Source organism: Entelurus aequoreus, linkage group LG12 (genome assembly GCF_033978785.1).
Source record: "Entelurus aequoreus isolate RoL-2023_Sb linkage group LG12, RoL_Eaeq_v1.1, whole genome shotgun sequence".
Lineage (NCBI taxonomy): Eukaryota > Metazoa > Chordata > Actinopteri > Syngnathiformes > Syngnathidae > Entelurus > Entelurus aequoreus.
Window position 1 is genome coordinate 36,153,061 of NC_084742.1, and position 14,387 is coordinate 36,167,447.

The following is a 14,387-nucleotide window of genomic DNA, read 5'->3' on the forward strand; positions in this document are numbered from 1 at the left end:
AACTCCACAACATATATCGAATACATTTTGCCGGTCAAAATAAGCTATCTTTATATCAAGTTGCATTATAATGCTGCATATGTTGTACAAAATCAGGAGCATATATCAAAAAATAAATGTACTTGTCGAAAAATGCTTCTAAGCTAATTATTAGGGCTGTCAAAGTTAACACAACAATATGAGTTAATTAAATTTGTTCTTAACTGCAGTATTTTGTTTGATGCACTAAATTATACGATAATACCGTTATAGAGCTTTATTTAGTCAAAAAATTCTAGTTACGTGAAAAAATTCTTCAAAAACAGACTGTTAGAACATTTCAAACAGGTATTAAACACATTTGCTGTAACGCCAGGTAGCACAACTCGATGAGGCTACACGGCTCGACAGGACAACAGTGTGCTAACGGACTGAAGCACGAAGGCCAGAAATGGAGAATGGCTTTGTGTTAACTCTGCTCCAAGACATGGCAGTCAGTAGCAAGTTCAAATATCTCAAGGTTTTTTATTCAGTTCAGTCTCTGATGTCAATTGTCATCCAGTAATGTAGTATATGTGTCCCTCAGGGCAGCATTCTGGGCACTGTTTTGCTATATGGAACACTTGAACGACTGTTGCTTCTCCCTGTACATCTCCGCAGGCGCAGCATCCCAATCATCGGGCCTCACTCCTGGCAATTGGCAAAGGTGTCCGAGTTGCCCCTTCCGCCCCCGCCCCCATCTCCGCCACCCTGCGTCCCTCCACCGGCCGACTACCCCGCACTCCCTCCGCCTCCCCCTCCTCCTGCCATGCAGCTCCATCCTGGCGCGTACACACTAGCCTGGCACACGAGTGACAACAGGTGAGTCTTTGAAATCTCATATCTTTCAGGCGTTTAACTCCATCAGCCAGACTGTAAATGTAGTCCTTGTTCAGCACACCCTGGTGGGAATTTTTGTCCCCAGATAGTCAACAATCGCCAGAAAACAAGTGACATCATTGTATTTTAATGTCAACGCCACTGACGCAGGAAGCCCCTTGTTCTATTTTTAACCCGCTACGCAAACAATCCAGTGTGATAGCCAATCAGATTGCCCCTGGTGAGCTGTTCTTTGTCTGTCTGGGGACCAAGCTGACCGTTCTCAGTGGCGCTTTCATTTTGCTAAATGATTAATCAATTTTACATGTTGCCTTGTTTCAATTGTTTCACTGCTACTTCTGCTGCTGTGTGATATTACCACAGACATTGTGTTTTAAACGACCATGTCGGCAAACATCCTCTTAGGATGCTTTAACAACCGAGACAGTAGTTATGGTGAATCAGAACCACACTGCTGGAATTTAACGAGCCACCAGGTCAAAAAAAAGTCTAGTACTTAGACTTTAAAAACTGTTTGCCCCAATTTGTGAGGAAGCTTTTGCTGGTTTGCGTGTTAACAAGATTATCTAATATTTTCTTTTGTCATATATCTTCAAAAGAAGAAGTCATATAGTCTTATTTGTATGATGACCTCATCAGGCTAAACCGTGGATCCTTTAGAGGAAACGGGAACTTCAGTGTTTGTATTGTGACTCACAACAAAAAGATTGCTTTAATGTCTTTGTTCTTCATCAATGCTTTACTGTTCCCTGTCTGATATGAATCAATGATATCATGCACCTCTTTTAGACTGGATTGTGGTTAAGATGGCAACATCTGTGTGGGAATGTGCACAATGGCTTGTGACTCCAAGTACATGTGGACAAAGGGAGGAAGACGTCCAGTAAACTGTACATGTCTCAGAATTTTTGTACGCTCGGCATCTCTGTGTGTGTGTGTGTGTTGTTAGGCCAAAAGAAATATGCTGCAACTGAGCACACACGCCTTGTTTCCCACTGGTTTGCCTACGTCCACCGGCCCGTTCGCATGTTCCATGCTGGGCCTCATTGCGCAGGAGTCACTGTCATTTCCTGTCCAGCTCCCCTCTCATTTGCTGTTTTCCTCCTGCTCTCATCCAGTTCAGATATATACAGCAGCCCTTGCTTTCTTTTTTCACTTCCCTTCAGAGATGATTTTTCTCATGTAGGCCTATAACGAGTTACCCAATAGAAATGTCATTAAAGCAGCAGTGACCTATCGCTTGGATAGATTGAGTGGAAACTTTTTACATTCACACATGGATTAGCAAACCGCAACCCTATGATTTTTGGCAAATTTTTGCAATTTAAGCACAAGCGGAAAGCGTACAATGAAAGTGATATGACCAGAAGGCAAGGGGTTGAAATCAGGTTCTTGTCTGGGTTGTTTTGGTTATGTTGGCTTTGCCGCTCACTCCGTTGTGCAACCACAATATTTACCGCATGTAAGTAAGTCCACACTGCTTTTTACATGGTCTCCTTGGAATTGTTTTGCCTTGTTCTTAGTATCTTTTTTGACATTTTGCTGCAACAGTCTCATAGGAACCTGACCATTCGACTCTTTTTCAGAAGTAAAGTAGTTCAAAAGAAGATAGATGGGTATAGATGGGTTGGTGTAATACAATGATTTCGAAAAGGGATATAAGACAGAGGATGTGGGGAATCGGGTGAGGACTTAGGAGAACTGGACTTATGGCAGTCTGAGTTGATGAGGAGGAAATCCAGATCAGACTAAAAGAGTCATCCTGGAGCGCTCTTTAAAAACACACAGAGGACTATTGTGGTTCCCTTTTCGGAGTTATTGGAACCAGATTCCCCAGCTTTTAGATGTATATGTCATTTGAAGAAATATATACTGTGTCTTTTGGGAAAACATCTTGTTTCAAAATTGAATGCTACTTGTATTTATAATTTCACAAATTGATGGAGAACTTGTGTATTGACGCTGTAATGTTAATAAGAGGAACCGTGTGGACTTCCTCCTGGCAGAATACATTAAACCTTTTATATTTGTTGATGTTTGGGAGTAGGAGTGTGACTATATATTGATATGGTCAACTATAGCGATATTTAGCTTTATAATATAATTTTTAATTTGTTCCCTTCTTCAATAATCAATCCCCCTTGGTGAGTCCAGTCACCATTGTGGGAGGTGAGATCCAAAAAACACCTTGGCTACTTGTGTGCTTTATTGATGTAGTAAAACACAGTACTCTCGTGAAATATATACCACAGGTCTCATATTTCCCTTCAAACATAACGGTAAGAAAACTGTGGGGCAATCCTTCATTAGCGCTTATCTCAGCCGATCTGTTCAGATGTATTCTCAAAGAGACAGTAACTACTGTCATCGAAGAAAGCAACAGATTAATCTGATTTTGTAACATTATTTTTCCAGATTACCATGAATGTAAGATAATTGTTTTAATTAACTTCATCTTTATCCCTATTCATTTAGACTAAGGCTGCAGCTATCAATTATTTTTGTAATTGAGTCTTCTATCAATTAGTTTGATCGATTAATGAAGTAATCGGTTAAAACACGCTTTAGAGAATCAATGCGTATTTTAGGGAAAATAGTTAGCAACAAACAAAGATTTCTCTGCTTGCCATAACCTTCATTCTTTTTTTAATGAATACATATCATCCACATTGATATTGCACTTTTAACATGTGTGCATTAATGAAAGTGAAATGAAAGTATGAAAAAGGCAGTCCATGCAGTCCGGATTTCATAAATTTTTATTTGTCACACTCACTAAATGATTAATCGAAGCAACAGAAAATAAATGTTATCCAAATAATTTAATTAGTTGATTTCCTCACAGTAACAAAAAATATAACAAGAACACCACCGGCTACCATTGGTGGTTTAACAGAACACATGTATTTGACAATTACTATATTTTTTACAATTACACAGTTTACCGTATATAATAACCATTTTTACCGGCGGTCACCCACCCAGTCTCATCAACACGTACGCGCAGCTAACACTAGCTATCCAAATTGCTATTATTAGTCAACAACACGAAAAGCTAACACGCGTGCATGTGTTGCGTACATACATAATTACATCATTACGTACAAGAAGCAGTGAGAGGGCGGGATATAATGTGTAATATACATTGAAAAGTTGGCTGTTTAAATGTTGCAAACAGCCACTTTAATCAGTGCAACCGTAATCTAGACTACATTTATTTATTATTGAACTGTGTAAATACTAAATATTTTAATGTTTTTACATAATAGATTTGCTCTATTTGAGACAAGAGATGTGGTGTTATGTAAATTGAATTTGAAATAGTGTTTAACTAAATGAAATTCTGTTTAAAGTTATATTGTACTTACGTAAACAGCATCATTGATTTTGTTTGTACAAATTATGCTACATACACTACCGTTCAAAAGTTTGGGGTCACATTGAAATGTCCTTATTTTTGAAGGAAAAGCACTGTACTTTTCAATGAAGATAACTTTAAACTAGTCTTAACTTTAAAGAAATACACTCTATACATTGCTAATGTGGTAAATGACTATTCTAGCTGCAAATGTCTGGTTTTTGGTGCAATATCTACATAGGTGTATAGAGGCCCATTTCCAGCAACTGTCACTCCAGTGTTCTAATGGTACAATGTGTTTGCTCATTGGCTCAGAAGGCTAATTGATGATTAGAAAACCCTTGTGCAATCATGTTCACACATCTGAAAACAGTTTAGCTCGTTACAGAAGCTACAAAACTGACCTTCCTTTGAGCAGATTGAGTTTGTGGAGCATCACATTTGTGGGGTCAATTAAACGCTCAAAATGGCCAGAAAAAGAGAACTTTCATCTGAAACTCGACAGTCTATTCTTGTTCTTAGAAATGAAGGCTATTCCACAAAACTGTTTGGGTGACCCCAAACTTTTGAACGGTAGTGTAGTATTTAGATTTTTTGGGGGTGGTTGGTTCACAATATTATCATTATCGTGAACCATGTATCACATTTCCTATCATTGTCGTGAACAATGTATCACATTTCCTATCATATCAATAAGTACCCTGAGATTCCCAGCCCTATTGGTAGTTCTGTGTTTCCATTCCTTTATTAGGAATGTTATAAAATACCAAATTGAATAATTTCTCCTTATCCTTGCAGTGATTTGCCTATGCAGTGGGGTCAGCTGTCCAGGCCATACTCATCTACAGATAGAAGCAGTTCCTTGGGCTCCATGGAGAGCTTGGATACGCCCACACCCGTCACACAGCCTTACTCAGACTCCCTCAGTTCCCCCGTCGACCCAGCGCTCTTCAACAACAAAAGAGACTCTGCCTATAGTTCCTTCTCTGCCAGCTCCAACACATCTGATTACGCTACAGTGCCGCTTCGGCCTGGTGACGTTTATTCCATGGACAACTTCTTCCAAAGCCTGGGGCCGCCTTGTTTTGCCTTTCCTGGTAGGGATGCTGCAACGCTCGGTAGTTCATCCGGCGAGGCACCGAATGGAGCGCAGCAGATTGGACTGAAGTCCAGATCACTGACCAGGCCAAGGCCGAGGCCTGTAGAGGTGAAAGAAAGGCCTTCTTCCTTTTCTTATGAGGAGGAAACAAGGGGGGTAGAGTGTGATATCATAAGAAATGGGGAAGATGGATCAGAAAGAAAATTGACTCACACTCAGTCTCCAAACAGAAATAACAGTTTTAAAACAACCAGGACTTGCCCTAATCTTCCAAACAAACGCTGTGCTTCCGCTCCAATTGAAATGTGCAGTGTTCCTTGTTTCTTTAATGACAATACGTCTTCTCCAAATGATAGACCAGGAATTCATAATGGCTTCCTTCAAGTAGAAGAAGGTAATACTAGACATGATAGCCAAAATGAACAACTTAGTAGCAAAATGAGTGCTCAAAAAGACTACAGTGATAAAACAACGACAGATCACTTCTGTGACCCTGTTGGGTTATCTCTGGTTTCTTCAGAACCCTCAGGGGAATCTCAGGGACTCTCTCATGTCATGCACTCTCAGACCAAGCACACTTGTACAGGTCTAAACCAGCAAAATGACCCTAAGAATGTCCCACAACTTCAGTTTGAGCAGTTTAACAGGGACAACTCCTCACGAGAGTTTTCTAGTCAATCAGATCCCCCATGTAGCACCAAGTGGTCTTGTGTACCACCATGCCTGATGAAAGACCAACAACCCTCAAACAGTCATTTTCTGGATCCACCAAACAAAACGGACGGAAGCCGCTGCTCAACCCCTGGATCTGTGTTCTTGGAGTTGGAAGTGGAAAATGGAATGGGAGTACACGGCAAGTCCCTTCTTCTGATTCAGCATCACCTCCCTTGGGGTCGCTCTGTGAGTGTACCTGAGGAGACAACAGAGCCATCAGTACAGAGTATTTTGGGCTCTAATCAATTACTTGTAGAAGATTTTCAGCCTCTTAGTGCTGCTGCAAGTGTCGACACTTTAATGGAGGAGCGAAGTGCAGATGAGAGCAGAGGAGGGGGTGAAAAATCTGAGGAAAATGCCGCAGTCGCAGCTACCATGAAAAAGTCATCAAAATACCATCGTCGAAATCGCCGCCGCAGTGAACGCTTTGCAACCAACCTTCGAAATGAGATCCAGAAGAAGAAGGCTCAACTGCAGAGTAGTCGTGGCCCTGGAGGGTTACTTTCTAGTGGTGAAACTGTTCAAGAAGAGGAGGGTACAGATTTCCATGAGGAGCCTGAAGAAGCGGACATTGTAGTCAAAGAAAGAAGCACCAAAGTTGTGTTTGCATCAACTGCTAGTCCATTAGAAACAGTACTAGATGAGAAACCAAACACTTCATGTCAAACAAACTGTGATGATCCGCCTGCTCAGCTTCCATCCACAATGACAGCCGTTCAGATTTTGGACCCACGAGTGCCTCATTTTGGTGTTGGTGTCCGAGTTGTGGAGGAGCCAGCTCCTGCGGGCAAAGCTCGTCGATGGCGTTGGACTCCTGAGCATAAGCTCCAGCCAGAACCAAAACCAAGCAGACTGCATGGAGTTGTTGGAGATAGCATGTCAGGAGTCACCCAGTCAAGGCACGGGGCATGTGCCTTTACCTCCTCTTCCAGCCCCCCTGATGGTCGCTCCTCTTCCTGTTCTCGGATGGAGGACTCTGACATCCTTCCATTTGCAGACAGGAGGAAGTTTTTTGAGGAGACAAGCAAATCCATTGCGGGATCAAAGGTGTCTAGTCTGTCGGGTCGCACACAGAGGAAGTCCCAGGAGGTGGAGCATGTTCAGTGTACAAACCAAAGGAGATACTCCTACCAGGAGGGGCTACAGCAAGAAAAAACCCTGCTTCCAAACCCAATGGAAGCCGGGAGGCCATCAGTGTGTAACAGCCGGGAGAGACCACAGGAGAAGGAGAGGAACCAAATGAGAACATGGGAGGAGAGATCCAGGGAGCAGGAGAGGGATGGAATGTTGCGAGAAATGGAGATGCAGCAGGAGAAGGATAGACAGGAGAGGGAACTAGAAATAGAAAGAGATAGGCTCAGGGAGAAGGAACGTGAGGAGAGGGTGAGACGATGGGAAAGGGAACGTGAGATGGAGCTTGAGTTGGAGAGGGCAAAGGAAAAGGAACGTCTTAACAAAGAAAGAGAGGAAGAGCTGCAGCGAGAAAGGAAAGAGTTGTTCAGCAGTTCTTACGACAGAGAAAGAGATCACGACATTCACGACCAGAACCCGCTACACAAGTCTCGCAGCATAAGTCAAGTCCCACGATCTGCATTCTACCCAGTTAACCAACCGTCACAGCGAGGTTTGCACCGGAGGAGCTACACTCCGACAGAAGTAAGTCTTCCCTCATTGGTACTATTGACTTTCAGTGGTTTGTGAGGGCTTTGCCAAGTCAACTTTCAATGGGAGGCTGATATCCGGTAATCTGCATTATAAGCAGCGTCACAAGTTTTACAGACAAAGGAAGTTAAATGTGAAATGATGTGTAAAACATTGGTCGATCGTGTTTGGATGTACACTGTCTAGATCAAGGGTCTACGACCCATTGATGTTAGTAGGTCTAGGGCTGCACGTTTAATGGATTTAAAATCGTAATCCGATTAATTATACGTCCTGATTTACTAAAGGTTTGCGTTTACTAAAACACGTGCAAACCTGATAGCACACGCAAAGCTGATCGACTAAATGTGTGCAAAGTGGATTGTGTTTCTTAAGTCAGCATAATAAGGTGTGCAATCCATTTTGCGTCTCTAAACATCAAAACTCACACAATACTGGGAGGAGAAAATGTGAATATAAATATGTATCATGCACAATGTGATTTATCAACACTCATCATCGTTTTGCCAAAACAATTTTGTGTGATCTGTGTGCCCTGCCAACACCAAGGAGTTTTTTTTATTGTTATTATTATTATTGCACACTTGTTGAACTTTCAATTTCAATGATGATTATGTGTATTTATTAGAAAAAAGCATGAAGGTTATGGCTCGCTGAAAATTTGTTTTGTTTTTTAAACTATTTTTCCTAAAACATGCATGAGGGCATTAGGTGGGTTTTATCCAATTAATTGATCAATCAAACAAACTAATCGATAGATTACTTGATTACTAAAATACTCTATAGATGCAGTCCTAGATGGTTAGTGTTTTTTTCATTTTAGTTACACTGTCTATGTAAAGGGTACGTAAAATAATGACTCCCTGTCATATCCGAATCATTTGAAGCTTTTATGTAGGTGCATTTTCAAGTTACTGATTAGTAGGGCTGTGAATCTTTGGGTGTCACACGATTCGATTCAATATCGATTCTTGGGGTCACGATTCAATTCAAAATCGATTTTTTTTTTTCAATTCAACACGATTTTCGATTCAAAAACGATTTTTTTCCCGATTCAAAACGATTTTCTATTCATTCATCCATCCATCCTTCCATTTTCTACCGCTTATTCCCTTTTGGGGTCGCGGGGGGCGCAGTGTGTTGTCAAGCTTATGAGATGCGATGCAAGTGTAAGCCACTGTGACACTATTGTTCTTTTTTTTTTATTTTTTATAAATGTCTAATGATAATGTCAATGAGGGATTTTTAATCACTGCTATGTTGAAATTGTAACTAATATTGATACTGTTGTTGATAATATTCATTTTTGTTTCACTACTTTTGGTTTGTTCTGTGTCGTGTTTGTGTCTCCTCTCAATTGCTCTGTTTATTACAGTTGTGAGTGTTGCTGGGTCGGGTTTTGTTTTGGAATTGGATTGCATTGTTATGGTATTGCTGTGTATTGTTTTGTTGGATTGATTAATTTAAAAAAAAAAAAAAATTAAATAAAAAAAAAATCGATTTTAAAAAACGAGAATCGATTCTGAATCGCACAACGTGAGAATCATGATTCAAATTCGAATCGATTTTTTCCCACACACCTACTGATTAGCTATTGCTTGCTTAATAAGGAACTTCTCCTTCTGACTCAAACTGTAATGTAAGTAATCCCAGAAAGCGATGCATATTGAAAATCCAAGATGGAGATGAACGAGATAGTTTTTTGTGTGTTTCAATGTAATATGGGAGTTGAGGATACCAAAACTGTGTTATTGTTCTTGCAATACATGCTTGATTAGTTTATTTGGGTTGAAACAAGCTATGAAATTAACTGTTACAAAAATGTGTATCTCTTTTGTAAAAGTAGCTCTCAAAAGGCGACCACTCATCTAAAGTGTGAAAAACTATGATGTAGCCAGTTTTACGGTGTACTCAGACCGGGCAATAGACTTCAGGGATCGCATGAATTAAATGCATATTTTTACGCACACAAATGTAGTTGCGGGTGAGCAAGCGTGCATTGGTTTTTAGAAGATTTTGAGTATTTCTATTATTTATTTTGGTTATTTATTCAAAACTAGCAAAAGCGACCACATTACAGTCATTCTATGACTCAGCTGCACATCGTGCATGTGTGTGCAATCACACCGTGCCCCTGCCCACCTCTTCTAATTGGGCTAAAGGAGCGGAAGTGTTTAGAACCCGAGTGCAGATCATAGCCAAACGGTGTGAAGCGGGCCCCAAGCACAGCACACCCTTAAACTCTCGTTCTGCAAAATAAAACTGACTTCTGGCCCAAGTGCTGGTTTTCTCAGCACAAGCCGCTCTCCTCAAATCTAAACAATTTGAAACAAAAACACTGCGGATGCTCTGTATTGGAGAGTGTGACTTCCACTAAACTGTACTGACCAGCACCAGAGAAGGTTTTTGGCCCAAGTGGCTTGTGGTTGATCTGTTGAGGTTGTGTCTTGTATCTTATATGAGGTCAGAGTCTTAATGTTTTGATTGCCAACTCTGCGGATCATTAAAATACTTTGAGGAATCAACAACGGATGCTTGTGTCTGTGAATATGCTAGTGTTGGATCTCATTTTAACCACAAACCTAAAATTTAAGACCTTTGAAGGGGGTGCGGGGGGTACAGCCTAATTTGAACTCTTGATAGTCCTGGGAACCTTTTAATACAAACTATGTACCGAATACTTTCAGATTCAATACTTACATTGTCGGAAGACTTCCCTGTGCTTCATACTAGTTGGATTATTTGTGGGGTAATTACCTTTAAATGTCCTCCACAGGCGCAGTATCCTGCCCGGCAACAGGAAACAAGTAAGCTGAACAGGAAGTACAGCCTGACGGAGAGGTGAGACCCTTCCATTTCATATAAACACATTGTATGTCTTATGCGGGTTCCATTGTCCAACATATGTCTGATTCTGTCTTTCGAATGGAGCGAGAGGAAGGTCAAAGCATCTTCACGTCATATTTGTCTTGATTGTTCCTAAGTTAATCCCTGGAGACTTTGGGGCGGGAGGGAGTTGGCAGGAAATCCCGCTCAGTCATGCTTGGCTGTCGTCTGGCTGTAATGAGGTTTAAGTGTGCAAAGCAAAGCAATCATTCATGCTTAAAATATGATCCTAACGATATGTGGCTGTGTGAGGGATTGCTGTTTGTTAGCGCATGCATGAGTTACCGCGCTACATAGGCAGACACAACTACTGTTGCCTTTTGGCTAATCTTTTTGTGTTTTTTTATCTCCCCACAACTTAGGGACTACAGCAGCTGGAGACGAGAGCAACACCAAGAGGCTCCCCATCAGGGATCATGGAACCCCGGGCAGCTAGACAGCGGCAGGGACAGTTGCAATGGACACACAGTGGCTCCCCTCTCTCACAGGGGTCGCGCCATGTCTGAAAATGATCTCCGCTTCAACCAGCACTGGACAGCATATTCCCCGACCATCAGCCAGACACTGCGCGAAGTTGAGGAAAGACCAGCTGTTGTCCGGGGAGACACTGTACACGGTACACAGTTGACCCGCAGAAAGAAAAACCCTCCCCCGAGACCACCGCCCCCCAAGTGGGAGCAGTTCCACCGCAGGCGTGCGTCCCACCACATGCTGTTCTGCTCTTCTTCTACAGCGCCTCCACAGCATCCCTCCACTGAGCCCACAGAGCATCTGAGTGTTGAACCGTCCCGACAGAGGTCGTACAGCCTCCCCCCGCAGAGACAGGAAGTGGCCGAGAGCTGCCCGCGCTGCAGCTGCCACCAACCTCTGCCCCGTGAACCCGCTTTTCCCCACACCTCGTCCAGTCAGCTTCAGTTCTCGGAGCGTTCCTTCTCAACTGCCCCGCCCAGTCCCATGTTCTGCAGGCAGGCCTTCAGGCCTGTGGTGCTATCCCCTCGGGAGCGGGGGGGGAACTTGTACTTTCAGCAACATGAGACGGTCACAGCGCCAACTGAGATTTTGTGTCTAGACGATCTATCGGAGTCAGACACCAGTCAAAGTGATCTTCACAAACCACTGGCCAACTTGAGACCTGAAGCTGTGTGGGACACAACACCCTCTCCCAGAATTCCGAGCCACAATGCATGTTCACCTATCTTGAAAGATGGACACCTCTGTGGTGTCTTACCTTCTGATCCCTCTTTTGTCCTGGACTACAAGCAGCAACAGCACAGTCTGGACCTACCAAGACCCACAGAAACCGGAACAGAATCAGTGACTACCCTCAGCCCGAGCCCCTCGCACAGCCTGGAGGCAGAACTGGATGTCCCCTTGGAAACAGACATCGATGACTTCCAGGAGGACGAGGGACTACCTGCCGAGGATGAGCTGATCACCAGCGAGCTCCCTTGCTTTGCGCTGCCTGTCACCGTCATGGAGACGGACATCGACACCTTGACGGACATACCGGCCGAGCCGGTGGGAGAAGCCAGGAGGGAGGAGATCGGCTCTGTGGAGGAAGAGCTGGAGAGTGGCAGGGAGGGGCTGAGCCTGGAGGAGCTCTTGCTCCAAGGCAGTGAGGGCGAGTCGGGCACAGAGAGATGGAGGGGCGTCTTCCTCAATGCACAGCACAACACGGACAGCTTGGATAGGTGATGGCGTGCGTTTGTGTGCGTTTGTGTGCGTTTGTGTGTGTGTGTGTGTGTGTGTGTGTGTGTGTGTGTGTGTGTGTGTGTGTGTTTTCTTGTATTTCTACCCTTCTTGAGACATTAACAAGGAAAAGTGCCTTCCATATGAGGAACAGTGAAAAAATTGGGACCGAAATCATGGTCCCAATACGGAAAACCATTGCATCTAATAAAGAGCCAAATACTAGAGTCTGTGAACATTGCTCCAAAGTCAGGATTTTTTGTTGATTTAATGTGCATACAAAAGTAAACATTGACAGGTGCAAAGGCAGCAATATATGATAAAACAAGACGGCAGCTAAAGAAGGACTTCCCCATTCATCCCCGAAAAAACCCGCCAGGTGAACAGCTGATTTGACGACTTCCGGTGCTGATGTAAGACAACCCGCGTCCCATATGTGACCATAGGATGAACAAATACACTACGGTACTAAGACTATGGTGGACATTAACAGTTGGCTTCTACAGCTGAGTTGCCCAAAGTGCGGCACAGGGGCCATCTGTGGTCCGTGACTCGTTTGTCATCGGCCTTAAGCACGTTACAAAAAAGCAAATATATTTGCATAGTATGTATATATTATTAATGTTGTAAATACAAATCTTTATATATTTAGAAAGGGTGGTCCTAGAGAGGTAAGAATTTTTCAGAGGTCTCAAGAAGGTAACAAATACAAGAGTGTGTGTGTGTGTGTGTCCACTTCATTTGACGATGCCTAACTGGCTCCTTCGCCACAACCTTTTACAGAAAATCTCTCTCTCTTTCACTTTTCTGACTACAGATCTTCCAAATGCTTTCATTTTTACGTCGTCTTGTACCAGCTTGTCACAGAGAACCATTTCGGTCTTTTCCAGCAGGCGTTCCGGCGCGAGTTCCAGCTGCTCGTCCTATTACAGCACGTCGGCGGCCAAGGCTCAGCTCCTGTCCCAGATGAAGGACTTCAGTGATAACAAGGAGCATGAAGAGGACGAGCTCACCTACAAGGTGACCACACTGTTGCTTCCTGCATGTTTTCTTGGCCAGGTGTTTTCAAAGTGTGGCACACCCCTCAGAAGGGGAGGGGGAGGAGATCCCCTCCTCATTACACTTTTTTGTTTTCACACTTCTTTATTTATGTGAAATTGCATGTATATTTTTATAATTAAACTTTAATTCCATCTGATGTTTAAAGAAATTGTTAAAAAAAAGAAGTAATCATTTAAAGTAGTGCATGGCGATATATTGAGTTTGTAAGATGTATCGAGATAATTTTAAACAAGATATGAATTAAGAAAATATCGTCATATCAATATAATTTATTTCACGTTAAAATGACCAAACGCCATTTATTTGTTGTGTTCCTTGTTTTCCCCCGCTCGCCCTCCATGGGCTACTAAACCCCTCCCTTTCCTCCTTCCAAGACGTGCTTGCACGTTTAAGAACATCCATGATTGGTTGGTTGTTTACTATGATGAGTCATGATTGGTTAGGGACAGGCCAATCAAAGATAGGACGGGTCATCGAACCAGGAAGGGAAATCACAAAGTGCCTGCCTGCAAATTAATTTTTTTATCTGAGTTTGATACATTTTGTTTTATTTGCACAGCTATGTTATTTATTTTACGTAGAAATAATATTTTTCTATTTTATTTATGTTATGTAATTCTGTGCTACTTAAACAGTTTATTTTCTGTGCTGTTAATACCCATCTTAACTAACTGGGTTAATAAAAGTGCCACTGACTGTTGTTCAGTTGTCATTCACTTCAATTTCACTGAATATCGCTCAAAAATGAATATCTTTATATGTATACTTTCACTGAAAGTACCCATGATTGTCACACACACACACTAGGTGTGGCAAAATTATTCTCTGCATTTGACCCATCACCTTTGATCACCCCTGGGAGGTGAGGGGAGCAGTGAGCAGCAGCGGTGGCTGCGCCAGGGAATCATTTTTGGTGATTTAACCTCCATATCGAGATACATATCAAATATCTCGTTTAAGTACAAATATATTGAGATAAACTTTTTTCGTCCTTATCGCCCAGTCCTAATTTAAAGACATAAATGTATACCGTATTTTTCGGACTATAAGTCGCTCCGG

The 14,387-nt window shown here is 42.5% G+C and overlaps 1 protein-coding gene across 4 annotated transcripts in view; it reads left to right on the plus strand.

Annotated features, from left to right (window-relative positions):
- shroom4 (shroom family member 4) overlaps positions 1-14,387 on the plus strand; it is a 53,727-nt gene that overhangs the window by 36,966 nt on the left and 2,374 nt on the right. For 3 of the 4 annotated variants that reach the window (XM_062065894.1, XM_062065896.1, XM_062065897.1), the window contains 5 exons: positions 640-840; positions 5,015-7,685; positions 10,468-10,532; positions 10,940-12,268; positions 13,157-13,286. In XM_062065894.1, coding sequence (XP_061921878.1) covers positions 640-840; positions 5,015-7,685; positions 10,468-10,532; positions 10,940-12,268; positions 13,157-13,286 — 4,396 coding nt within the window. The remainder of the gene's footprint in view (positions 1-639; positions 841-5,014; positions 7,686-10,467; positions 10,533-10,939; positions 12,269-13,156; positions 13,287-14,387) is intronic. The other variant, XM_062065895.1, reaches the window with a different exon arrangement.